Source organism: Chenopodium quinoa, unplaced genomic scaffold (genome assembly GCF_001683475.1).
Source record: "Chenopodium quinoa cultivar QQ74 unplaced genomic scaffold, ASM168347v1, whole genome shotgun sequence".
NCBI classification, from domain to species: Eukaryota; Viridiplantae; Streptophyta; class Magnoliopsida; order Caryophyllales; family Amaranthaceae; genus Chenopodium; species Chenopodium quinoa.
The window spans coordinates 4,498,340-4,525,717 of NW_018743292.1; the positions used below are offsets into that span (position 1 = coordinate 4,498,340).

A 27,378-nucleotide genomic window follows, 5' to 3' on the forward strand; every position below is an offset into this window, starting at 1 on the left:
ATGTGATCGATGAACAAGTATAAAGTATGAACGTATGATGCATAACAAATTGCATAGTAGGAACATGTGATTCTCATGTAGTGATGTAGATAGGTTGGCAGATGATTATTTTCATTGAAAAGTAAATTAAGCTTTATAATTTAAATTGATAGAATTAGTTAAAGGAATTGAACCCTCAAAGACTTGTTAACCATTACTCTCTATAAATGAGCGACTTTCATAAAATTATAAAACCAACTCACATACTCATGTTATCTATCAACTGAAATAGTCTTTAACACACAACACACATAATAGGCATGGGGCAAACCAAGGCTCGAGTAAGTCCTCTCTTGGATATACCCTATATTGTTTTGAACCTTAATCAATAGATTTGTTCATTGATAGGCCTATTTGTTTCAAAAATCCACATATGTATATGCACATATACTATATGTACTCATGTTGCTATATAAATTTCTTAATAAGTGCTTAATTTTCAAACCAAAGTAAATGTATGTAATCAAGTTACACATACTAAGCTCCACATCAAATCCATAATTGTCGTAAATTATGAGCTAAATCATCATTTATGTTGTGTAAAGTCACAACCAACATATATAAAGAAAAAGTTGGTTATCTATAATACCATAAACAACTTTTTGGGTATGGTAAGCATGTTGTTAGATTGGCATCATCAACGCACGCCACACATATGGAGTCTAGATCAGATTTCATTGTTTATAAGATTTATTGAGATTCATCGCTAAGTGTATCGATTGGGCTTTGGCTTGCAACAGCATATAAGCTCCCACTCCAACTAGAGTTGTAGACAAAATGCTAACAAATTTACAAATTGAATGAGTTCTGATTAAACTTACACTGTGCTTGCTCAAGCTTTATAAGATCATAACTTATTTCATGAATATATCATTTCATTGACAAGCTTATACAAAAATTATAATGACTACAAAGAATTAATTAAAATGTTGAACAAACGAGGGAAATTATTATCTTGTAAGATATCTTTCCAACATGATGAAGGCAATTATTTTTCATTCAAGAGGTTTTTAACATAATTATAAATAAATTACCGATCTTGTTCAAGATCGATTTTTTTTTTCTTCAGAATTTTATACCGGTCTAAACTGGTTACTTTTGATTTTCAATATCTTGATTTAGTCCGATATTTTAACACCCCTATATACATTATAAATAGAGCAATACTTCCAAAAATAGAAACAAAGCTGCATCCATTGACACATCACACCTTACATGTTAGTATGTAAGTATGTAACACATGTTAAAAGCATATTGCCTTTTGGTGATTATGGACCTAGATTTCAAATCTTGTACCACAAACACATGGGTCCTGTCCAGAAGACCATCACCAAAAACAACTCAACAAGGATACTCGTACAAACTTTATACTATAATTGCACACACTTACAAAAAATTAATTTTATGGACCACGCCAATATTAAAATTTTCCTGACTTTTAGTACTTTTTTTTTGGACATGTACAACTTTATTTAATGTACTACGTAACAATGTATGATCTTCTTCTCTTCTTTAATACAGTGCTAGTATAAAAGACGTTGACATGAATGGAATCTCACATATTAGCCCTTTTTTTTCCGATCAAACTCCAAATATTTCAATGTCACTTTTCCTAGAAAAATCAAACGTTGACACTGTTTAATTGCCTTCGTTGAATATTCTACACTTCACCTTATCACTTCCTACTCCATTCTTCTCAGTGATTATTAAAATGGGGCATCCTACGACGTCGTTTCTCCCGGTTCCGGCTATTTTACCGGCGAAGAATCGGTTTTCTTCTCGTCGGCTCACCGTTGATTCTCGGTGGAGCTCCGGTTCGTTTCGCCGGCGTTTTTTGCGCGCCTCTTTTAGGTTAATCTTACTCTTTTCTGTTATTATTAATGTTGAAGTTGTTGTGATTTAATTGTTTGTCAATTTAAACTTTTAAAGTTAGTACATTATAGAAATATTGATTAATGTTGTTTGAGATGGTTGTTTTATTGGATTTTTTTTTTGGAGTACATGGTTTTTGGATTATTAATGTGATTTGAGATTATTTTTATTGGAATATTTTGGAGTACATGGTTTTTGGATTGTTATACATGCTTTGAGATTGTATTTTTATTGGAAAATTTGGTTTTGGATTACTTATGTGCTTTGAGATTGTATTTTTGTTGGAAATTTTTGGAGTATCTGATGTTTGGAGTATTAATGTAGTTTGAGATTGTAGTTTTATTGGAAAATTTTGGAGTATTTGAATTTTAGATTGTTTTTGTGCTTTGAGATTGTAGATTTGGGGTAATGTTGGTATTGATGGAGCTTCTTTAGTCTTCTTGTAGTTGTGGTTGTAGAGTTTTGCTATTGAGTTTTTATTATTGAAGGCTAATTCGCGGTGGCCGGATATTTTTTTTTTAATTGAAGATGAGAAAGCTTATTATGGATTGGATATTTAGTTTTTAAGTGAGAAAATTATGATATTTGAATTTATAGAATAATCAAGAAGAGCTAATTAGCAAGAATTAAGTAAGTAGTCTGTGATTAGAAAAGGAGGAAAGGTTTTGGAACATGAAAGGACTTCGAATTCTTCATTTAGATATGTGAGCAGAAAGAATGATGAAATGTATACGTGTGCCAATCACACATTCAGTGACAGGGAGATTGATCTCACGAAGGGTCCGAAAACATGTCTATAAAGGGAGGTGATTGAAAAATTGAAACTGAGATGTCAAGCGGAATGAATGAGTGAAATAGTGAATAGTTATTTATTTATCTATTTATTTCCTGAATGATTAAATCCATGTTTTTTTAAATTTAAGAAGGCAGAAGGATTTTACATTCCTTTGACATTGCCGAAGGACCAAGCTCATCTACTCCATCTCTCCTACTACAAAAAATGTGATTAGAAGGTAGCAAAACCTTGCCTTGAAGATTTGATGAATTTGAGCTGACTAAAAGTGAAGGGCGGCACTTTGTTTGATTCCTTTGGGTGGAAGATTATAAGATATACTACCTCCGCTTTTATTTGATCTTAACATTTACTATTTGACTAATATTAAAAAACTAGGCAAGTGTGTTAGAAAAAGGTGGTTTAAGTAAAATAGAGAGTGTAAAAAAGTGGGCGAGTGTAAGAAAAAAGTGGATAAAGTAAGGGAGAGTGAGTGGAAATGTGTAAATATTAATATATTGTAGGGTAAGAGGGGTAAGGTAATAAAAGGGGATTGCCAAAAAAAGAATGAAGTAAAAATGTTAAAGAACTTTTAGAAAGAGACCAATACGGAAAGTGTAAAGACCATTCAGAAACAAAGGTAGTATAATCCAGGAACAAGAATTGGTGAATGTGGTTGTCTTCTTGGTGATGATAATTTCACTTTCATTGTCTTTCTATTTGTTAACTTTTGGATGTAATATTATTGTGAGTCATTTAAGTAAGGTATCCTGTAATTATGATATTGATCATGCATGTTGGAGTAAATATCAGTATATCACTGTTGCAATGACAAAAGAATATAACTGTCTATTTGATCGAGTGCATTTGGGTTCAGATGATACAATGCTGTAGTATTGCTCCCACTGTCTTTTATAAAAGGCTAAACAGGCAAAGAAAAACTTTGTGGATATGAAAAATTTCAAGAACCTCATACAGGAAGTTCAAGTTGGGACTTTTAAAATTTGCTCTACCCTGTCTCTTATGTCCTTGAATTCTTGCCCTAGGTTGTGGTTTCAAAAAATAACTTTAATGATACTCTGCAGGTGTACACTTTGTATTCCGGATATTTGGTTGGAAGATTCATCTTTAATATCAAATAACAAAATGCATCATAGAGGTGAGTTGTATTTTAAGTTGGTTTAATTGCTAGATTTCTTATATAACATCTGATTTATAGCATCCAATTTAATATTCCATAATCCATAATCCATAATCCATACCATGCCATGATATTGATATGGCTAGCAATTTTACTTGCCGTTAGTGAAGCAAAGCCTTATATATCAATTTATTTTTTGTTTACATTTTTAATTACTACTATAGAACTATAGAAATATCTTCATAATTCCGGGAGGTAAACATGAGTAGAAGACTAAGAGTCTTCAAATGGGAAAATAGGATTGTGCTAATCATGTTGTATACCACAGAAATCAAATTCAAGATTGCCTCTGCCACATGACACCAAAAAGTGGCACTGTATTGATCATGAATATAAGAATCTTTCAACATCTATTTAATTTATATATAAATTTCCATTTAAAGTATTAATAGTTTGAATGTGTTTGATTAGGCAAATTCAAGAATTCAAGAGTATTACTAAATACTAACAAAGGAAAAAAGAAGTAAGTTTATACGTTAGAAACTCAAATCACTGATTGATACATTGATTTCTTATGCTTTTTTTATTTTTTTTTATTTTTTTTAAATAATTTTTATCTCCCTCCTATTTTTTGGTTCTACTCTATTTTACATCGTGGTCAAACTTAATGAATTGACTACAATATCAACTAATAGTAAATTTTACTAATACGGTACCATGCATTTGTACAACACTAAAATGATTTGGGATCGACTAACATGAATCGTTTTAAGGAACATATGATATAGAGAAAGATATAACAAGATAATCAGTTGAAAGAGTTTGCAAAAGGTGAGTAAAGTGAGAAAAAGAAAGAGCATCCAAGGAAAATTAAGGGAGTTTTAAAGGAAAATCAAAATAAAATTCAAGAAAGTTTTAAGAAGAGGTAAAAACGTGTGAGTAAAAAAACATAAAGGTTTGAGAAAATTTAGCAAAGGAAATCAATACAGTTCATAAAACCTAAATTGGGTAAAATAATAAAAGTAAATACTAAGATAAAGTTAACAAAAGTATATACATATATAATCATGACACGTTGTTAATGTGAATTTTAATGTGAGAGTCTAGGAGTGTAGAACAGAATAAATAGGTAGAGGGAGTAATAAGTTTTGCTGTTGTTGACTTGTTGTAGCAAAGAATTATCTTTGATGTTTTTACTTCTAAAGGTTCTTGTGATATAAAGAGAAAGAATAATTGCTTGTAGATATCTTTGTAGAGTTGAGTTGTCTTTCCTCTGCAACATTCATTGTTTTAGTTTTGGAAACGCTAGTGTAGAGTGACAAAGCTCATGCTGGTAAAGTGAGCCATGAGGTTCAGACATATGTTATTGTAAGTTTTAGGTGATAACCTGCAGAACCAGGGAACTGATTGGTCTGTGAGAAATCAATGATCTATATTTGATACATATCTGAATGCTGCCACCTTGCTCTAAATTTCATTTTTTCCCATTTATTTTTACTGCTAGCTATCTTAAAATTATGAGTTTCAGACTTTCAGTCCTTTCATTATATTTTATTATGATCATTTTCTATTTTAGGGAAGTGGATTACATATGCTATGAGGAAAGATACCAAGAAATTAGTTTCTTGTTCAGACTTCATGGACGAAGAGGAAGTTACATGCTCGAGATTAGAACTCAAAGGTTATCTAAAGGTAAGAATTATTGAATTTTCCCTGGGAATTTCATGTCAAAAGATGCAGACATATGAATGAACGTTATTTTCTTTTCAAGATTAGAAGCTCATTTGAATATATGGCTAAAATTGTGTGATTTATTGACTTCTTTTACCCAATTTGGTAATTTATTGCCTTTTCTTTATAGTGAGACATGTTTTGATGGTGATTGAAATGACTTTCTGCGGACCTAATGGGCATTTGTTAATAAAGGAATATTGGTAAAATATCCTTGGATTAGACCTAATTTGGTTGAGTGTTCATGGGGCTTAAGCTTCACATTTATTAGCAAGCCCTCTCAGCTACGAATGAAGCAGTTCCCGAGAGGGGGCGGTGGTGGAGAGGATCTTCAGCTGGGGCTGGGGATAGGCCCACCTTCATGTTGGATCCTGGTATCACATTGCATATAAATTTATGCTGTGTGAGGTCAAGGCTCCACCTCGTGTTGGATTAAGGGCATAGTTGTCCCAATTTCTATACTTGTTGTCCAGGGCTTTGCTTGGCATTATGCATTTTTTTTGGTTATTTTTTTTTAAGAGCAGTATAATGTGACTATACTAATCTACAACTTAGACTTAGCATAGTTAACTTGATTATGAGGAGGGTTGTACTGGACATCTGGGTTCTCTGGAAGTGTAAAAACTTGAGGATATGATGCTGTATCTCTCGAGTATGTGAGTTACCTTAAAGAATCTTCTTAATATGTTTGGACCAGAAGGGAAGAGATGCATCATAGGTTGGTGTTGTGTCTGAAGAGTGCCTTGCCCTTCTTCTAGCTTGTTTCTCTACTTCCTTGGAGCCAAAGATTTGTTTGCATGTTGCACTATTGAGTTCTCAAAGTGTTGATGCTTATTGATTCAAATATACAAACTAAATATGTGGGCCTGAGTAACAAAGACTGAACCTAATGACTTTTTTTATTTAGTTGGACAATTACTGTTTTACACCAATTTTCAACAGTATCTCTCTTAAACTAGTGTCCATTTATGATTTTACCCCAAACTGTCAATTTTACCTCTTTCCAAATGAGACAATAATTTAATAAATCTGAAAAAGGCACAGGGGATATTTTGACATCGGATTTGCTCTTTCATGTTTACGAAACAATTAATAATGGATGAAAGTGGGCTGACGGTATTTATTAGATAATAGCTACTATAAGAAAAGCATGAAGCCTTGATTGCAGAACCTCAATAATTAAATATCATTTCAGAGTTTGATTATTTGAGCATAAGCACATGAGTTTTTCTACCTATGGTTCAAAAATGTTAATATTGTCAACGTATATCAGATACTGTTTGAATCATAGAATTGTTCTGTTTGTTTTCCTTGCTTGGTTTTTTTCTTTTTTCTTTTTTAATTTATTGATTTTCACAGGAGGGGAAAAAAACTACAGGCATTTGCAACTTCTAGTTCCCTGCATTTCTTCTGCATGTTTTTATTAGTTGAATATTCTTCTTTTAACGAATACTTAATATGTAGGTTTTGTTCTATTTGAAAGGGATTAGTTTGATAGTGTTTGTTATTCTAATTATTGTGTGCAGGGTCACCTGGCTATGATTATTCACTCCTTATCAATATCATCCTTTGTCTTCCTTAGATGGAGTCATTTGAATTTGGCCAGCATGTTGCTAAAATCGCTCAAGTGCTTGCATGGCTTTTCAATGCAAGCTTTTGGGTCTACAAATCTACTTTTTGCTTCCCTGTCTAGTTCACAAAACAAGCCTACACCTCTCAACTTGGATGTCTCTTTACCTTCAATTGGGGATCTCCAGTGGAGTTTTGCACGAATGATATATCTATTCAACATGCAAGTAGAAAGAAATGTAGCAACGTAAGTGAAAGCAGCCAACTAATTGAATATTTTAAAATGTGTTTTTCTGCTATTTTCTGCTCACTAAAGCTTTTCTCTTGCTTTGAATTGAATCAAAATACCAATCTTCCTTTTTTGATATTTATAAAAGCTTATAAAATTGTATTTCCCTCCTGTTTGTTTTTATTGGCTTCTAACTTTTTTTGTAAACTGTTTTGTTCTGATCTTTATGCTTCTTGTATCATAGTACATGAGTGTCTTAACTAGGTTTGTATGAAAATAGTTGAATTGTGATCTTAGTTCTGGTCATGGTGATTTCTACTCAAGGAATTCTAAGGCATATGTCTCAAGTAGAATAAAAACAATGTATTGAAAGTGGTAAGCCATTAACAGATGTGCATAATTTCAATGCGACCTTGATCTTCTTATGGAACTCTTACATGGAGCAAGTTATGACAACTCTTTCGTTTCGAACAGAGGAAGTAAATGGCTTAGCAGTTTCTGTTCTTTAGTTATATTGGTTGATTTTGTTTAAGTATCTTCTTATATATATATTGCCATGACTCAGACTGCTGTAGTGGACAATATGCAGGTTTTTATTGGTACTAATTGTGGCGTGCTTCTCGTTCGTTGTCATGGGTGGTTTCCTCTTCTTTAGGTTCAGGTATGCTGTGATATCCTTTTTACTTATGATACTTTTGATTAGGTTGTGAATGTAGGTGTGCTACACTGGCTGTCTGTCAGCTCTTTGAATAGTAAAGGACATATCTTCTGTTCTACTGAGCTGATGTTTTCCTTGTTTGATAATATAGGGGTCAAACACAGTCTCTGGAGGATTGCTTCTGGGAGGCCTGGTCTTGTCTTTGTTCCTCATCAACCCATTTAAGAGTGTGAAAATGATGCCCTTGTGAACTTTCTGGCTCTGTTTCTTCTGATATTCATGTGATCCTGCTTGTCTTATCTAGATCAATGAGCATTGATAATTATTGCAATTGATGCATCTAATGTAATTTTTTCATGAAAAACTGCAGTTGAGAACACGTTTTGAACGAGTTGTTGGCTTTATACTTGCTATTTGGGGCATATTATTCTACTCACGCTTGTTGAGCACGATGACAGAGCAGCTCAGAGTAAGTTTAGGGAGCACAAGTCCTCATAGGGATCCTGTTATTCTATGTAATTGACTATTGATCTATTACCTTCTTAAGTTTCTGACCATTACCACTGTCGCATCATACATCTACTGTGTCACCAGAATAACATGCAAAAGATCAGGGAGGGTGCACAAATGCAAGTTTTGGAGACTGATCATATAATCATTTGTGGAGTGAATAGTCATCTGAACTTCATACTTAAGCAGATAAATAAGTATCATGAGTTTTCCATCCGCCTAGGCACTGCTCATGATAGGTACAGAAATTTTTTGGTTTACTCGTGTGAATCGTCAATGTACATTATTTCTTCTGGCTGGCAACTTTTTGTTTGCAATTTAATTTTCAGGAGGCAGAGAATTCTCCTTCTTTCTGATCTTCCAAGGAAGCATATGGAAAGGATTGCTGAAAATATAGCTAAAGATCTTAGCCATATTGATATTCTTACAAAAAGGTATAATTCTCAATATACAAGCCACAGTTTGTATCGTAGAAGTGAACTCGTATCTCTATCTTATGAAACTCAGTCCTCAGGTTTACCTCCCCTCTTCTATAGAAAGAGAAAAAAGGCCTTAGATTTTACCTGATTGTTCCAACCCTCTGCTTCCACTACTTCAGAAAATGCTGATCTTTTGTGCAAGAGCTCTCCTGTTTATGGTTTTCTTAGTTCAGTATAAAAAAACCACCCATACTTTATCACAACCTTTTATCTCAGTGTGGTACTGTCTATGGCACACTGTTTTCCCTTTTTTTTAAGGATCTTTTGGGGGCGGGGGGAGCAGAGGGGTGGAGGTTATTAATTCAGACCTCAGAGAGACTATGCTAGGTGCGTGAACATGGGTAAAGTTTGGAAATTCACCTTGTGGTGTGTCAGTAATTCCATCAACCCCTTTCTGGGTATGAGATTATGTATATGCGGTATGCCGGTATTCAGTTAATCATGACAGAATTGATTATAGAGAGGGAGAGTGATATCAGCAATCTGGCAGTGATATTTATGAGAATTTTTGTACTGCTAATTTTTATTTATCTTTTTATATTTAGGGTTGTACTAGTGATTTCATTGAATTAACTCAATTCTGCCTCTGGTTCTCTAATCTTTACTACTTTCAGTTTATTTCCTTTTTTATCTTTATTTTCATCAACCACCAGTATAGGACTCTGGCTTTCTGTTTAGTGCTGTCAAGCCTAATTATTATTGCGGTGACTCTTATGTTTCTTGTATAATCAAACACATGAATATTATCTATATTTTTCAAAACACCCAAGCCAAACCTGGATGTATATGTTTTTGCTTGAACGCCTTGAAGTCACGCATAGCGTGCTTCCATAGTGAAGTCGATTAATTTGTGCTATTTTAAGGGGAACCCATATCTTTTCAATTTGAAAGTTGATAAGAATGGTTTGAAACCAAACATAACACCTTGATGCGTGAAATAACTGTTTCCAAACTGAACTTGCTGGGCATAGTTTTGAACACAAAATATATATATATATATATATATATATATATATATAGCTCTAGTTTGAAGGTTTCAACTGCATGCAGTTGTCTTTCTGAGAAAAAAGCCAATCAAAAAAGGAAAGGTAATAGTCTTGATGACATACATTCAGTGGTCAAATAGGTATCCATGCTTTTCAGTTTTGTTCCAAAGCTACAATTATGTGTTGGATATCCATATTTCTGGCCTTTTGCAGTTAAAAACTGAATGAACAAAGACTGACTGACTGAAAAAGTAAAGTAAGGAGCATCAATCATCCGATCAGAATGTTGTCCTATATTTTATTTCTAGGTTAAGAGCTCTCTCTTTCTGCTGTAGAAATACTTTTTGCTTGAATCACACCCCAGCTAAAGCTAATTAATTTAATTTCTCTCATATAGCTGGTCAATGTCTGCGTTATGGTTTAAAGAATTTGTAATTGGGTGAATGTTTGTGGGAATTTACCTTGGCTCCTTGTATTGATACAGCTGCAGCCTCAACTTGACGAAATCTTTCGAAAGAGCTGCAGCAAATAAGGCCCGTGCTGTAATTATTTTGCCTACAAAAGGCGATAGGTAAGGCATCTCTCAATTCATCATGTAATACTTTTGCAAGACTACTTGCAAGCATCATGCAAACTTTCCTAGTTTGCTGAAAGTGCAAAATTTGAAACTAAAAGTGTCCTTGAGGTGATGTGAGTGTGCTTGTGCTGTTCCTTCAAGTATTCAATACTTTACTGGTGGTCGAAAATTCTATTTGAGGTTAATAAAGTGGCTAGAATCTCCGTGCAGGACACTTCTAAAATTATAGCTATAGTGTTAATACTTCAGGAAGGTAACCTATTGTCTTTCATTGTGTTGATTTCCCTTGTAGTTAAACTTTTAACATTTATTAACTACCCTACCATGGAACACTGAGGGAGAACTCTTGAAGAGTCTTTTAGATATTTCTATTCTTTCCGTAAGCTCATATGGAAGTAAAAAGGCATCAGATATGTAAATGCCCTAACCACTAATAACATTTTTATGCAACCAGCCCAACTCTTTGATCTAACTGCATATCATTATCTATATCACAAATGACTATCTTGGTACAACAATCCTGCCAGACCTTGAGCTCTATCAAGTGCACCAAATCACAGATTTATGTAGCACGAAACTGATTATATCAAGATCTCTAGTAAGACATTGACAATAAGGAAGTTTTGTTTCAGCAATATGTTTCTATCTTTTTGAATGGAGACTAAAGATGCAGGTTGTGAATTTGTGATTGAGAAGGGATCTCTAGTGGAACATTAGTTTTTTGAAAAAAACTATGCAATTAGGATAGGTAAATGTTATGATGTTGGAAGGTGGAAGGTTGCATTAGTTTTTCAAATTTCCCCAATTAATATAAACTTTCTGGACGATTGGTCATTGATGAGACATTCTTGTTTTTCCAGTTAGGTTACGTATTGTGCTGATAGAAGAAATCATACTGAACAAGAGAAAGGAAGGTTGGAAGAATAAGATTAGATTAGATGAAGATGTGGTCAAAGGAAAAATTAAGTTAAAGTCCATGGATTTCTCTGTATCTCAAAGGGATTTACCTTTATATTCCCTATACCATTAGCAAAGAGATAGGTTGAGTATCCCAATAACAAATGAAAGGTAGCATTTATCTCATGATATCAGAACATTACTCGCCAAAAAGGCAATATATTACATATGAGGATATTATTGGGAAGATTTTTACCAATGAAGTAATCCTTTCCAATTTCCTATCATGGTGGTATGCAGCTTACGCTCAAATTTGGCATTCATAGGATTAGTCCCTACGTCCTTCTCATAAAATGCAGAAAAAAAGTGGAATGAATGACTGTAAGATTAAATAGATGAGAAAACCTGATCATAAAAGGAAATTCATATCATCTCTATGAATGGCCAAGCTACACGATCTTGGTTTCTGAGGTTCCCCCTTATATTAATTGTTTATTTGTTCTAGATAGCATTTATATACCCCTATAAAGCAAGATCAATGGCTTTCACATGAATGTTTGTTATTTTCTTCTACATTCTTGTGTTCATGTTTGACACTAGAGCTTTCTTTGATTCTTTATATAATATATATATATATATATATATATATATATATATATATATATATATATATATATATATAACAAATTCATGCACTCACTTGTACTCAAGTTTTCAGATTTTATTCTACCCAAAAAAAAAAAAAAAAAAAAAAAAGAAGCATTATGTAGTAAGGAAATTGTTGGTCAAAATTTGACTTATAAAGCTGGTGATACAAATATATATTAGGATTATCAGTTTGTAAACCATAATAGAAACACTATTATTGTTTAATCTTTACCTAGAATTTGATTGGTTTCTAAGATCATGGTTCTTTGTCTTCGCTAGTTGGTCACGGCTCAGGTTGGGCTTTTTGTTAAGTTTTTGGAGTTATTGGAATCTTTTGCCTGTTACAACTTTTTATAAAATATAATCACATGGCTTTTTATTTCTTGTTAAGTGAATAAGTGTCAATTATTAAACTCATCTTCTTCCTATGTCAGCATGGCGAACCTTACAAGTGATCTGATATAAGTAATTTTTAATTCTTTGATATGGAAAAGTGAGCTTAATGCCTATGATCCAATGTATGGCCTGGATAACTTATCTGTTATTTTTATATTTTACTAAACGTCTGTTGATAACTTGATACCATAATTCTCCGAATAACAGTATAGTCTCACAACTTATGTTTTAAGACTTTCTCTAGATTAAAATTAAAATTTGTGTTTGACAGTTTTCTCCATCAACCAGGTATGAAGTTGATACAGATGCATTTCTATCTGTGCTGGCATTACAACCACTTGCAGAAATATCAACTGTACCTACCATAGTTGAGGTCTATCTTATAAAACTAAGTCCAAGTCTTTAAATTTTGATTGTTACATGTGTGTTTATATGGAATTGTCTGAATTTAGAGCAAGGTTTTAAGCTTGTATTCATATTCAATCTTTCTAATTGCAGGTTTCTAATCCCAGTACATGCGAGTTGCTGAAGTCAATATCAGGACTCAAAGTTGCACCAGTAGAAAATGTGTCTTCCAAATTGTTTGTTCAGTGCTCCCGGCAGAAAGGGCTTCTTGACATTTATCAACAGTTGCTTAATTACAAAAGTATTGTATATGTTTATTAAGTTGTGACACTTTTTGATGTTGTCTTGTGGATCAACAGTACTTTTGATGTTGTCTTGTGGATTAACAGTGCATATTATAGTGTATTCTTCATCAGAAGTCGAGTGGCTTTAGTTGCTTCAAGTTAAAATTTTGTGTGTATACAGTTATAATGCATCTTGATTTCTGTTTGGTGTTAGAGACTTTTTTAGCTAGTACCCTTTTTGTATTGACCTAGTGAGGTGAAATTTTTTATAAAACCTTTCCATGCATGTACATAGAGATGTTCTTTTGATCCCTTGTAGTAGCTAACCGACAATGCTGTGCACTACTAGCTGTTTACCCATTTTCCTTGGTTTGATTTGCCTAGTAAGGAGTGGTTGCTGCAACCAGATCTTACTCTTGTATCGTCCAGACCTAAATGCTACTGTCATTGATGGCTTAGCCATTGAGCTAATTTCTGTCAGCTCAGATATCGGTCCAAAGTCCAAAATTGAATTGTTGGCTGTTGCTTGTTTAAGTTCTTAATATTTGTTAATCTCTTCTTTAATGTCATACTATGATGTTATTAAATCAAAACCCAGATGTTTTGAGTCTTCTCTCACGTTAGTTACTAACCTTCTTTATTTGTCTCCCATTGCAGAAAATGTATTTAATCTTTGTGATTTCCCAGACCTTGCTGGAATGAAGTATTGGCAAGTTAGACGTGGACTACAAGAGGTAAACTTCAGTCAGATGAAACTTTAAGTTAAGGCTATTTGCTAGTTACGGCCTACAGTTTCCCAAACATCGCTCAGGTATTGTGATTGATGATTATTGGCTAATTTTTTTTATCTACTGTCCTTTTCAGGTGATTGTTTGTGGTCTTTACCGAAATGGGGAAGTGATCTTTCATCCAAATGATGAGGATGTCTTGAATGAAACTGACAAAGTACGTTATTGGTAGACTTTTATGCTAGTTTTTAGATCCATGAGATATTGACTTAACAGAAATCTATAGTTATCCCTTTATTTCCAGTGCTCTATGTGCTATCAAACATTTTTCGCTATTTTAGGCTTTGAGCTGCATACAACTTTAGAAAGTGTCTATAAAATGGATGATAAAAAAAAAAAGAAGAAATGGCTGTGAAATGAAAATCAGAATACAAATAAACACATGAGAATGAAACCCTACTTGTGTCCCTTGTAGATAGAGGAAGAGCCACTGTTCTCAGTTATATCATAAATCGTTAAAGTGGAAATGGTCACTTTGCTTCTAGCTGTTGACTTTCATTCTTTGTGACATTCGTACTTGTGCGATTTAGGTTTTATTCATTGCTCCTCTTTATGGTACAAGAAAGCCGCAAATTTCCTGCACAAATGTTATAGAGGCAGTAAATAAGGAGATCCACAACTTTGAGTACCTGGGAATTAATGTTGACTCTGTCAAAGATATGTCAACATTTGAGAAAGTGCGTCGTGAAAATACACAAAAGCGTCCCTTCAAACGACAATCTAAGGTATGCTGTAATATAAACGTAATTAAATATTTTCATATAACAATAAAAGGGGAAAAGGAACTAGAAGAAGACTCACTGCTGCGTTTTTTTGCCTTTGTACAGGCATCAGACTACACTATAGGGCCAAAAGAAAGCATACTGTTGATAGGTTGGCGCCCAAATATAGCGGAAATGATTAAAGAATATGACAATTATCTTGGACCTGGAAGTTCGCTGGTATGCTAAAATTCTCAAATCGGATATTCGTATTGAATACCTCTGCTGTGATGGTACTCATGGTGTGGGTAAAAAAACTCAAAAATGTTCCTGAAAGTGGCTGTATTTCCTTGTCCTTTCTGTGGCACCTTTGCCCAAATATATTTTACTATTGTGTCTTATCCCCTTTATGTCATTCTTTAACAAACGTGCAAGGTTGACAATTATCTAGGGACAGAGAGAGTTCATGTGTTTTGAATTGTGATTTTTAGACTTCTGTTTTGATCAGATTTTTATATAGATGCACCAAAAGACTTGGTTTTGTGGTTCCAGTATTGTGTTTGTGTTGGCGTATGAAAGTGAAAAAAGTAATAACCATCAATGCAAGCAGTGATGGTGGCTTAAAATGTAAATTTACGTAGTTAAGTCTCAGAGTTTGCTTGAAGTTGTTCATCTGCTCACATATAAGCTGCATAGTAGATTACAGGTCCATAAACATGAACTTAGCTGATGGAGGAAACTAAGTATGAATTCTGTTCTGATGAGAAGGATCTTTGTACCTGATATCCTCTCAAATTATCTTCTCAAATTCAGGAAATATTGTCTGATGTACCATTAGAAGAGAGGAAAAGCAGACTTATTGGTCTAGGGAAACTTGAACACATACAAGTGTCCCATATGGTAACCCTTTGAGCCTCAATAGCATAGTCAATTAGCAGTAAATACTACCTGCATTTGTTTTCTTACCAACTTGTACACTGCACTACTTTCTTTACAGGTTGGGAACCCTATGGATTATGATACCTTAAAGGAGGCAGTATTGAGAACCCAAACTTCTATTAAAAAGGATGAAGAGATTCCATTTTCAATTGTTGTAATCTCCGATAAAGAATTGATACTCGGAGGTGAGAATCTTGTCACTAGTGATTGAGTAAGGTCTGCTTTGTGTTTGCATTTATCGTTTTTGTTTCAGATCCATCCAGGGCTGACAAGCATTCTGTATTTGCTCTTCTCTTGGCTGAAAATGTTTGCAGTAATCTTGGAGTAAAGGTGAGATAGCTTTGTTTCTCTCAAATTCTTTCTGAGGACCCTTTTTCATCTTATCTTATCATGATGTGTTGTCTTGACATTGAAAAATCTTTCGTACTAGTCTTTCTCTGGTCTGATTTCGAGTCCTTCAACTTTGAAGGCTTCAATTTGCGGTTGCCTTGTACATGCATGCCCAATTTTATTTTTTTATTTTTTTATTTTTTTTATTTTTTAAATAATGAAGTCAATATTCATATTTGTAATGCTTACAGGCGCAAAATCTTGTTGCTGAAATAGTTGACTCAAAACTTGGCAAACAAGTAAGTCTTCATGTAGCAGAACTTAGTTATCTAACATGAGTCTGTAGTTACAAACTTATCTGTTCAAGCATCTCCAGGTAACAAAAATAAAGCCATCACTAACTTTTATTGCCGCTGAGGAACTCATGAGTCTCGTAACTGCTCACGGTTTGCTACTTGTTCTCATTAAATGCTTTTGTACTGTATTTGCTGTGTTTGATTCATTTATTGGCCTTCTATATTAATTCAAGAGAAATTATTCTGTGCTCAGTTGCAGAGAATAGTGAACTCAATGGAGTATGGAAAGACATTTTGGATGCTGATGGTGATGAAATATATGTTAAGGTACATGCTGCTAATCCTGAGAGGCTGAGAATGCTATCCCTCTGTTTCTGTTAATCCCTCCATTACTGCTTTACCGAATGTACCGCTGTGTTTAATACGGGCATTGAGCCAATTGTCTGACTTCCGAACCTCTTACAATGAGACGCTATATTAGTGCTGTGCTCACTTACAAATTTGCTTACACGTGCAACGTAGCTAGATAGAGAAAAAAAAAAAAAAAAAAAAAACACTTTTAGGATCCAAAAGGAAAAGAAAAAAATCGGAAGTATAACTATGACCAAATGCTACTCTTGCCTGACAAGTTTCTGAGTTAATCTTAAATGGCTATTGGCATTTACACTTAAAAAATACATCTCCAGTGATATAGTTGGCTTCCATTTTGGCAATTTGTGTCTAATAGTTTGGGATTTCTAAGATGGAAGGTTAGAGAAGAAGAAAATGTGAGCTCTTGAGAATAGATTGGAGAACAGATCTAATTGTAAGATGTTTATGATAAAGTGAAATAATAACTGAAAGTTTTAGTGCTGCTATTAAAATGTACATTATATGGCATTGAGTGGGTGGAAATATCCTTTCCTTTGTTTATCTTAACCCTCACTGATCTTCTCTATAGACAATATGCTTCCTTTTCCTCGCTTCCTACTCTAACTACTTCTCAACTTATTAGCTATTTCATAATAGAATTATATTGCAATACCAATCCCCTTAGGCTAGTCTGTTGCAGGTTCCGTTTTCAGGAAATCATCATATTTTCTTAGACCTAGTTATCTTGATATAATTTAAAGAGTCCTACTTTAGGATCATGTTTAGGAATGCATGTTAGAAGTGGATTTGGACTTCAGGAAAACCTAAGGGTTATGAAAGAACCTTTACTTTGCGATGGCCACTGCCTTTGTTTTTAGCTCATTCTCCTTGACTTACCATAGTTATTTAGTACTCTGACGAGAAGTACTCTGTATCCTTTATTATACTACATAGTCCATTTCCTAAGTCAAGTTGATTTATCTAACTCAGGCTTCAACTTTCATTCTCGTTAACTTTGCAGGATATTGCCTTGTACATGAAAGAGGGGGAAACTCCATCTTTCAATGAGCTATCTGAAAGGGCATGTTTGAGGCGAGAAGTTGCCATTGGCTACGTAAAAAATGATAAAACGGTATTTCAACATCTGAATTACAGTACTAGATAATCTTGGCTAAATGAATTCTTAATCATAAATCATTTTACTGCAGGTTATAAATCCAAATCCCAAATCACAACCTCTCAACCTCGATATGACTGACTCACTGATTGTAATTTCCGAGTTTGAAGGAGAACAACCTATAGTCGAGGATACCTCCCTTATTATTTAACAATTGGCCCATTCATTTCATTTTACTGCTGTACAGCCATGAGCATCAGGTGTTACAAATCTAGCTGAAATTTTTGCAATTGCTAGATTGGCATGATCTTGTTTTAGTCAAATCTCTTGGATTAGTTGTTACTCTAAGGTACGTTATATAAAGTCCCCGTTACAAAGCTGAAGACAAATCCTCCCACCCTGCCATCGCGGTTCTGATGAATGATAAAATCAAGCTCTTGGAGAATGTACATGACACCGGCAAGAGATATTGTGAACAAGAGCTGCCTTCATTGTTAGGTGATGGATATTATTTTCAAATTGTATTAATAATTGTCCGTGGGTTTAAGCCAAAGGCCAAACTTGATCAATGGATAGTTGATCCAAGGTAACTTTTGAATTAATGCGGTATAAATCAAGGATATTAATCATTTAGCACTAAGCATTGATTAAAGCTCATTTAATACGAAGTATAAAAAATTAGTGCTAAACAAATGTATTAAACCGGTATCTGTAGCGACTGTAGGTGGGCAATTACAGAGTACATCTTAAGATAATCCTGAAGAAACATTAAGGATGGAGAAGGCTGGACCTTTAGATTACAGCAAATAGGCCACAATTAATTCTTCCATTCTAAACAGTCTTAATTCCTAAATTTTCCCACATGAACTTAAACACTCTTGCTTCATATTATTGTACAAAGTTTGTTATTATTGCCATTAATATTGTTAGAACTGTCGGTACACTATATTAATTGACTAATGAGTAGTTTTTATTATTATTATTACTCGTATTATATATACTAGTACTCCGTAATTGCCTTCAAAAAAAAAAAAAAGTACTCCGTAATTTTTATTTAGCAAGATGGTAAGACAAGATCTGTTACTGGTATTTTAGAAATATTTGTAACAATAATCCACATACTGTCGGGTTACATACTCTCTATTATGATTTTTAAGTAAGGAAAAATATAAATTATGGTGTCATTAAATTTTTCTTAATGTATGTATATTTTCTTAATATCAACTTTTAAATTAATACTTTGAAAATGTGTTACTCCGTATATTATACAAAGTATGAGTATATTTTAATTGTTCCAGTTATTAAAAAACGGATGAAGTAATTTTTTTGTCTTTTTTGGTGTTCCATCCGGTTCACCCTTTGGGCTAATCCGAATTCGAGTATCAGTTCTGGGTGGTTAGGTTCCAGTTCCCTCCCAATTGTTGTTACAGGGATCGAACATACAATTCTCCCTACCAAGTATAGCCCAAATCACCGTTACACCAGCATCCAATTGGTACGGAGCAGCCTAAATTGTTAAACAAGTTTTAGTTTTTACAGTACCACAGCAACAGGTACCTCTGTAGTCCAGTTCATAACCACATCATCCGTCCTTCCTATCTTCTCTCTCTATCCATTTACATAATTTAATCATTCCAAGTTTCAGTAAGATTATCCCAATTTCCAAAATCTCAATCCTAAAATTGCCGACGTTTCTGTAGGACCTACTCACAATCATAAAATTACTACCATTAACGACATTACAATCTATCATTTTATCACTCCTATAAAAACCAGAGTATCTCTTCAACTGTTCCCTCTTTAAATTTAGGAAATCAATCAACCTTTTAAATTATAAAGGGTACTTACTATTTTTAGTAAAGATGAAGTGTGTTTTACTGTCATTAATGGTAGCATTTATAGTAATGGGGTGTCATTTTGGTACTGCAATTGGTGGGTGTCTAAGACCTCCGGTGATCTTTAGCTTTGGGGATTCTAACTCCGATACGGGTGGACTCGTTGCCGGGCTCGGCTACTCGGTGAGTTCTCCTTATGGCCGCACCTATTTTGGTCGATCCACTGGCCGCCTCTCCGACGGCCGGCTCATCCTCGATTTTCTTTGTAAGTTGGCCTTTTTCTATTATTTACTTTTTCCGTCCTTAAATAATCTAGCTCCGAAATTATGTACTTCGTATTTGTTTTAACTTAAAAAGTTTGATAGTACGACTCAGAAAATAAAATTTTGATACGGATTAATTTTTAGTTTTTTATGATGATATGATCCGTTTTTTAAGTGCTAACAAACTTTTTCGGTGTGGTTACGTAAATCCAAAAACTTTATGTCCCCGCTAAGAATATAGTAGTACTCTTATGTTTTATGTTATTGGTAAAGTATTGAAATTAATATTTTAAGGATGAAATTAAACCATTTTTTGACACATAGTCACATAATTTAAACTATCTTAGTGACTAATAGCTTCACGTTTGTACATAATGTACGTGGTTAGCTGGTTAGGTGCGCCTTAATTACCTCACAAGCTAGTTCTTTGACTCGTAGTTTACTACCCTAATTTGTAACAATGTATATTGAGTACTTGTAGTAAAATTACGAGATTGTCACAACGGTAGCCCAAATAATAATATATTATTTGTTTACTCGTTGATAGTTCTTTAGAACGAGAAACTCCTAGTTGATCCCTGATATTAGAGCATAAAAAATAACCCGTAAAACAATAGAGAGTAATTAATTACGAACTTATAGGCGTATCCAACCTACGCCCAATCAAGGAGTAAAAATTTTGGCATACATTTTATAGGTAGATTTGGCATTTATGCAAGTTGCTCAAATTTTGAATGAGAGAAGTTGCGCCCTTTCCCAGTATTGATGTCCCTGGAGGCCTGGACCCCAGTCCCCATCAATCTGTCTTTTATAAATTCCGACCGTTACCTAAGATCTGAACTTGGACATCTCATGTTCTAGTGCTTTAACCTGTTATTTGTGGTTTTGAAGATCCCAAGTTATTAATTTTCCTGCCCTCAAAATTTTGTACCAAAGATCTGAATAATGCAGGTAATATTATGTCATTATGTGTATGTCACTCTATAATAAAATAAGGGTAGCTTGTATTTTGTCCATTTATAAGGGCTTTTGTAGCATTTAGAGACTTGTGATCTTGGAAACAATTAAACAATGACCTGTTTTAGACCAATTTTGGAATAAGGTTTCTCGAATATGTTACTTGGAACGTAACTAAACTCATTCGTTTCATTTCCCAAAATAACTCCCCCAGTCCCTGTGAGTCTGTGACCCCCTTTGAACTCTTTTCTGCTCACAAAGAGTTTAATCCCGAGGAAAGTTTACAGACCAGTATATTTTGGAGACACAGATTTCTGAAATTAAGGACAAAGCTTGGCAGATTCCATAATATCATAATTAGGAGTTTTGGATTATGACAATATATTTTTTGGGTGTAAATGACCAAGGACAAGACGTGATAGCAACTTCATGTTTTTAAACTGTTGTTACTCTGATATTTTTGCTGAAGGTGGATCTACTGCCACAAAGAAATAATCAATTGATTGTCCCTTAGATCTGCTATACTATGTATGTCGGTTCATACGTCTCATTAAAAAAAAAAAAAAACAAAAAAGAGGTGCCAAAACTTATTTGGCCTGTGAACATCAGCTTCAAAAAGTATCTATCAGTAATAGTTAATTCTAACCATATGGCTGATTTATGCAGGCCAAAGTTTGAATACCAAATTTTTGAGGCCGTACCTGGATCCAATGGGGTCGAGTTTCCAAAATGGGGCAAATTTTGCAGTGGTAGGGTCCAAAACACTCCCGGAGTTTAAGCCATTTGCGTTGAACGTTCAGGTTATGCAATTTCTTCACTTCAAAAGCCGATCCCTTGAACTTGCTGCTTCAGGTAGTTAACTGCAGCTGTCTAATTCATTTAGCGTACTATTGACAACTCCATACTATGCAATGAAACAATAATGTCACTTTCTGTTCTGTAAGCAATAACGTGTAAGTAGCATAACGTTTTCATGTAATGACATATAACAGGGGTGAAAAGATACGTCAATGAAGAAGGATTCCGTAATGCACTCTACATGATAGACATTGGACAAAATGACCTTGCTGACTTATTCTCCAAAAATCTTACATATGCAAAAGTTATTAAAAGAATTCCTCTGGTTATCGAGGAAATTAAGAAAGCTGTGAAGGTGAATCTGATTTACACTAAACCAAGGATGATATAGTCTTCCTACATTCTTTAACTCTTTTCTCAATTTTCTGTTGTTTTAATGTTTGCACAGGGATTGTATGATCAAGGTGGAAGAAAATTTTGGATTCAGAACACTGGGCCGCTAGGTTGTTTACCTCAAAAACTCTGGTTAGTTCAACACAAGGCAGGCGATCTTGATGCCTCCGGATGCATCTCAAGTTACAACTCTGCTGCAAAACTGTTTAATGCAGCACTCTTTCATTTGTGCCAACAGATGAAATCTGAGTTAGTAGGTGCTACGATTGTCCATGTTGACATATACTCCATCAAATATGACTTAATAAGCCAGGGCATGAAATACGGTTAGTTATACAAGAAGCTAGGGTAGTGGTGGGTATATGATTTGATGCTGATGTGAATGTTGTAATTAACAAGTGATATACGTGTGATTTTGCAGGATTCAAAAGTCCTTTAATGGCTTGTTGCGGAGCTGGGGGGGCTCCATATAATTATAACATACAGATGACTTGTGGTAATTATGGTTCTCAGGCCTGTAGCAATGGATCTCAGTTCGTAAGTTGGGATGGAATTCATTATACAGAAGTAGCTAACGCGATCATAGCCAAAAGATTACTTTCTATGGAGTATTTAACGCCTAGGGTGCCATTCGATTTCTTTTGTCAGAAATGAGTAAAATTAGCATGGAATTGGCACATGTTTTGCAGTATGACACTGAAATTAAAGATGGGTAAGTTTATCAACTAAGAATTTTGTACTTTATACTAATGATTGAAGAAGCAATATGAAATGTATCTCAATGGAGGACTCGTTTTGAAATTGGAATGAGCAAATAAGACCTCAAACTTTCTACCTTCCAAATTCTAAATCTAATTACAGCTAGTCCAGAGGCGAAATGCGTAGCAAGTCACCCCCTCATTCCCTCAAAAAATAAAATAAACAATGAACAAACCAAAAACACAAACAAATTTTGTGCTAACCATATACAATTATCAGACATCTCTGAACCAATTAACAATTGAACTAAGTAGCTAGCTACTTCGAAATGTCGGGCAAGGATGGTTATACATGTTCTAGCTGTAAGTTGTAATGACTCCTGGCATCAGAAAAAGGTTCCAAATAATCTATCTGCTGCTCCAGTTGTTTCTCCAGCATAACTGTTCCATTAAATTGTGTCAACTGGTACATTTTTGTGCACACAGACAAGTTTTCCTTGCTCATATCACTGAAACCTAATCTGTTTATCCACATATGTTTAGCGTGATCTGCTGCTGGAAGCACTAATTTCTTCACCTTCAAAGAACATAGCAGCTCCTCAATACGCGAGTATAAAGCTAGAAAGTACCCTTTTCCTTGACACTTCTTTCTTGTGGCCACAATCGGAAGCTCAGCTATTTCATTACCCAGTATTCTAAGAAGACCAACTGAAACAACAGTTGCTTTAACAGTTAAAAACACACAGTACATTCCTCCGAAATCCTGGCCAGGAATATTTCTGCCATGGACCATCAAAGTAATAAGATCACGTCCATTCGGTGTAGTTATAGGACTAAAACAATCTCGAATTAGATAAACTGCCTTAGAGAGCAAAGGCTGATGTTCAGGAGGGCAAGATTTCCCACCCAGTAAACGCCATCGTACTTCATTATCAGCACCCTCATGAGAGTGTTTATTCACAACTTTCCTATTAATTTTGCTTGTCTCGGAGGATAGAATCACTTGTGAGCCTCTGGCAACACATTCACTCAGAGCAACAGAAATTCTGTCACAGTCATGACAGCAGAACCACTTGTCCTTAGGAATTTCTTTCAGATCACAACGCCCATCCCCTCTCAAGCAACCAACGTGATATTCCTTTTCACATTGGTCACAGATTATAACAGTTCTGTCATCAAATATGTTGACACTATAATCATGTTTGGAGCATAGAGCACAGTTACTGCTATAATCGATTTCAGATTTCTTAACAGTTCGTTGCAGTCTGATGACAGATGGCTTCTTAGGCTTACTCGAAGGATCAACATAATCGACTTCAGAATTATCAGCTCGTATCAGTCTGCTGTCATCATTGTTCTTCCAATTGGTTTGATCTAGTCCCTCAGCTAGGGATACCGCCAAGTCATGGAGTGTAATCCCATTGGCATCATAAATATGTTGATAGGGTTTTTTTCGAATAGCCATACCTGCATGAGCTTCAAACTGAGAAGGGCTAATCACACTGCTGCAATGACTGCAGAGAATACCATTACCCTGCTTGTATCCCTTAAGCATTATCAGTCCTTTAACACGGTAAGACAAATAAGCGCCATCTGCAAGTCCAATAGGCATGAATAGCACTTTGTGCAAACTGTCATTCCTCTTTCCACCACCTCCTTCCCTTTTGCTCTTTGATCCTGTAACGTGTGAGGTAGTAGCTTGATTCGCTCTCTTCCCTACACGTTCTGTAGGCAATGCCTCCCTTTTCCTCTTCGATCCTGTAATGCATGAGGTAGTATCTTGATTCGCGCTCTTCCCTACACATTCTGTAGGCAATGCACCTCGTTCAATATCCCTTTGCTCATCAACATTATGTTTATCTGCTAGGGTCAGATTAGTCGAGCTAATGCCATCATGAGTCCCATTCAGGAAAACTTGAGCTTCAGAGGCCGATGTATTACTCCTGCATTCCTCTGATTTCTTATGAATCTTAAATCTAATCTTTAAACTCCCTGTAATGCTAGCATGTTCAGAAATTTCTCTAGTAATCTCAGAAGTACAAACTCCACCATCTGTACATGAATTTGCTGAACTTTCTGACGTTATTTCACCAGAATTAACTTTATTATCACAACCACTTAAATCATCAGTATTACATATGTTATTAGCTTCCATGCAATTTGATGCATTTTCATTGTGTACGCCAATTAAGTCTGAAACACCTGAACATATATCATCCATATGATCATTTGAAGGTTCTCTTGCAATTGGTGACACGCTGAATTTTCTCTTCAACTCAGTATTTCTAGTAGATTTTCGATTTTCGACATGTTCATAAGCTGGTAAGCCTAGCACATAAAGTCTCTCTTCTCCCATATTAACTAATAATATACCTGTTAAAGTAAAATTATGTTACAACAACTTTAAAAAGTTAAAAAATAGTTTTAAAATGACCGACAAAAATTTACAATATGATACAAAGCCACAACAGACGTAACCCCATACTACAAATATAACAACACACGTAACCCCATACTACAATTATAAATTTAGAGTTACAAATCGCCGTAAAACCCTGAATTTATACCTTTATAATAGAAAAAATAAAATTATAGAGTTATGATACAAAATCCTAAAGTTCTTTACAATAGAAAAAAATATAAAATAAAAAAAAAAAAAAAAAACAAATTATAGAGCTATGACACAAAACCCTAAAGTTTAGACCTTTAAACAAAATTGAGTCCAAAGTACAAATTTTTCTAAACAAGTTAAGAAATTTCAACAAATTTCCCCACAATTACACTTCAATAAAGTAATTCAACAATCAATTTTGTTAAATAACAACAACAATTGGGCTAAAAAAAGATCAAAGAACACGTACAAAATTATGAACAGTTGAAAGAAATAAAAAGTAAAATTGATTGAAGTACGTAATAAATTGACTGTTACCTTATTCTTTGACGAATAAAAAAGAATTGGTTTTTTCTTGCTTAAACAAAAAAATCCCCTTTATTCAAACTCCATTGAATTTTAGTAGACCCTTTAATTTTCTCTCTCTTCTTGTATGCTAAGTAAAGATCCGTATTTTACAGTATGAATATAAATAAAATTGTGCGTATGTCGGTTAAAGAAATTCTTTAAGTCGGTGAGAATTTATGTATATGGTAATTTTTATTTTTCTTTGGAAAAACGCGCTGACAGTAAATTATAATTATTGATAAGAAATTAAAAATATCCACGTGATAAATTATAAATAAATAAAGGTCGATGAAAAAGAAAAGATATGGATGTATTATATCTGTTAATATCCGGTGTTGTTGAATTGATATGGACCAGATAATTGAATAAAAGAGCTCTTTTAAGGTAGATACCAAGTATTATCTTTGTTTCACGCTATCTTACAAACAAAGTAATATACACCCTCACCCCTTGCCCACTTGTTTTGATGATATACTCGTGCTAATGTATGAGACATTATTATTAGTATAACAAGAATTGATGAGATGTTAATTTAATTTTCTGAATATATATAATTAAATATGAATAGATGCAATGTATGAGACGTTATTCGAAGTACAGATGGAGTGTTTAGAATTGGATGAGATTTTGATTTTGTTTGGATGATGTCACGAGTACAAAGTATTTTCTATGTGGCAAATGTCAACTATCTTAGTTGTTAAAGAAAAAAAAAATAAGGATTATATATTGTCAAGGTTTCAATTCCATTATTGGTCTAGATTGGGTGGACCCTAATAGGTGCATAAGCAAAATTGAGAACGGTCTAAAACGTTGTTGATATTCCCTCTTTGTCAGAAGTACACAGGGCTCGGCCATGTCTGGCAATCCCTGTGACTATTACTGTCAAAACGGTTTGACAGTTCGGTTTCGGTTCGGTTTGAAATCGGGTCGGTTTGAAATCGGTTCAAATGTCTTACGGGTCGGTTTTAGTTCGGTTTAAATAATTATCGGTTCGATTCGGTTTCGGTTTATTCTTGAACGGTTTAAATTCGGTTCGGGTAGTAAATGGTTCGGTGCAAACGGGTTGCGGTTTGTTAACAGTTCGGTGTAAACGATTTTTATCCCGGTTTAAATTCGGTTCGGGTTGTAAACGGTTCGGGTTGTAAACTGTCCGGGTAGTAAACGGTTCGGTGCAGACGGGTTGCGATTTGTTAATGGTTTTTATCCCGGTTAGAAACGGTTCGGTTCTTTTTTAGTTCAGTTTTATTTTAGTTCGATTTATAACTGGTTCGGTTTGTTAACGAGTTCGATTCTTCTACGATTTAACATTTTGGATCAGTTTTATTTTAGGTTTACTAAATTACGGTTCGGGTCTGTTTTTGATTTAAAAAAATCGGATTTTTATCGAGTCGTTCAAAATACTCCTAGTAGGAAGTGGTTTGTAAACGATTCGAATTATATGCGATTCGGTTCATAAACGGTTTGGTTTATAAGTGGTTTGGTCTATAATCATTTCGGTTTATAAATGGTTCGGTGTTAACGGGTTGCAGTTTGTTAACGGTTCGGTGTAAACGGTTTTTATGCCAGTTTAAACGGTTTCGGGTTAGAAACGGTTCGGTTTAGATTTTGTTCGGTTCTTAAACGGTTTAACGTTTACTCGGATCGGTTCGGTTTCGGTTTTACTAACATGCGGTTCGGGTCGGTTTTCGGTTTCATAAAATCGGTTTTTAATCGGTTCGGTTCTCATTCGGATCGGTTGAAACGGTTCGGTTTCACCAGTTCGGTTCGGTTTTTGACAGTGCTACCTGTGACTACTTGTTGCTTGTTGGGACCTAATTCTT

General features: G+C 34.5%; 3 protein-coding genes across 5 annotated transcripts; 2 read left to right on the plus strand and 1 right to left on the minus strand.

Moving 5' to 3' along the window:
* Positions 1 to 1,589: 1,589 nt before the first annotated feature.
* On the plus strand, positions 1,590 to 18,224 carry LOC110736539 (putative ion channel POLLUX-like 2). Of its 3 annotated transcripts, none has more exons than XM_021916771.1 (24): positions 1,590 to 1,890; positions 3,769 to 3,842; positions 5,401 to 5,516; positions 7,082 to 7,371; positions 7,943 to 8,014; positions 8,163 to 8,238; positions 8,382 to 8,480; positions 8,606 to 8,760; positions 8,851 to 8,955; positions 10,477 to 10,557; positions 12,793 to 12,877; positions 13,003 to 13,150; positions 13,791 to 13,867; positions 13,998 to 14,078; positions 14,452 to 14,646; positions 14,749 to 14,862; positions 15,436 to 15,522; positions 15,620 to 15,746; positions 15,815 to 15,891; positions 16,143 to 16,190; positions 16,268 to 16,337; positions 16,441 to 16,514; positions 17,560 to 17,670; positions 17,747 to 18,224. In XM_021916771.1, the coding sequence occupies exons 1-24, from the start codon at positions 1,751 to 1,753 to the stop codon at positions 17,864 to 17,866; spliced, it is 2,622 nt and encodes an 873-aa protein (XP_021772463.1). In that variant the 5' UTR covers positions 1,590 to 1,750; the 3' UTR covers positions 17,867 to 18,224. The 3 variants fall into 3 exon arrangements, with proteins under 3 accessions (XP_021772463.1, XP_021772462.1, XP_021772464.1); XM_021916770.1 differs by having other exon boundaries at positions 1,591 to 1,890; positions 10,471 to 10,557; XM_021916772.1 differs by lacking the exon at positions 1,590 to 1,890 and adding an exon at positions 4,296 to 4,347 and having other exon boundaries at positions 10,471 to 10,557.
* A 980-nt stretch (positions 18,225 to 19,204) lies between these two features.
* On the plus strand, positions 19,205 to 22,702 carry LOC110736541 (GDSL esterase/lipase At1g09390-like). Its single transcript, XM_021916775.1, has 5 exons — positions 19,205 to 19,755; positions 21,377 to 21,562; positions 21,703 to 21,863; positions 21,957 to 22,227; positions 22,323 to 22,702. Exons 1-5 carry the CDS (start codon positions 19,518 to 19,520, stop codon positions 22,553 to 22,555), a joined length of 1,089 nt encoding a protein of 362 aa, XP_021772467.1. The 5' UTR covers positions 19,205 to 19,517; the 3' UTR covers positions 22,556 to 22,702.
* Positions 22,703 to 22,809: 107 nt separating this feature from the next.
* On the minus strand, positions 22,810 to 25,652 carry LOC110736540 (increased DNA methylation 1-like). Its single transcript, XM_021916773.1, has 2 exons — positions 25,529 to 25,652; positions 22,810 to 24,972 (listed from the first exon to the last, which is right to left on the minus strand). Exon 2 carries the CDS (start codon positions 24,953 to 24,955, stop codon positions 22,946 to 22,948), a length of 2,010 nt encoding a protein of 669 aa, XP_021772465.1. The 5' UTR covers positions 24,956 to 24,972; positions 25,529 to 25,652; the 3' UTR covers positions 22,810 to 22,945.
* Between the last annotated feature and the right edge of the window lie 1,726 nt (positions 25,653 to 27,378).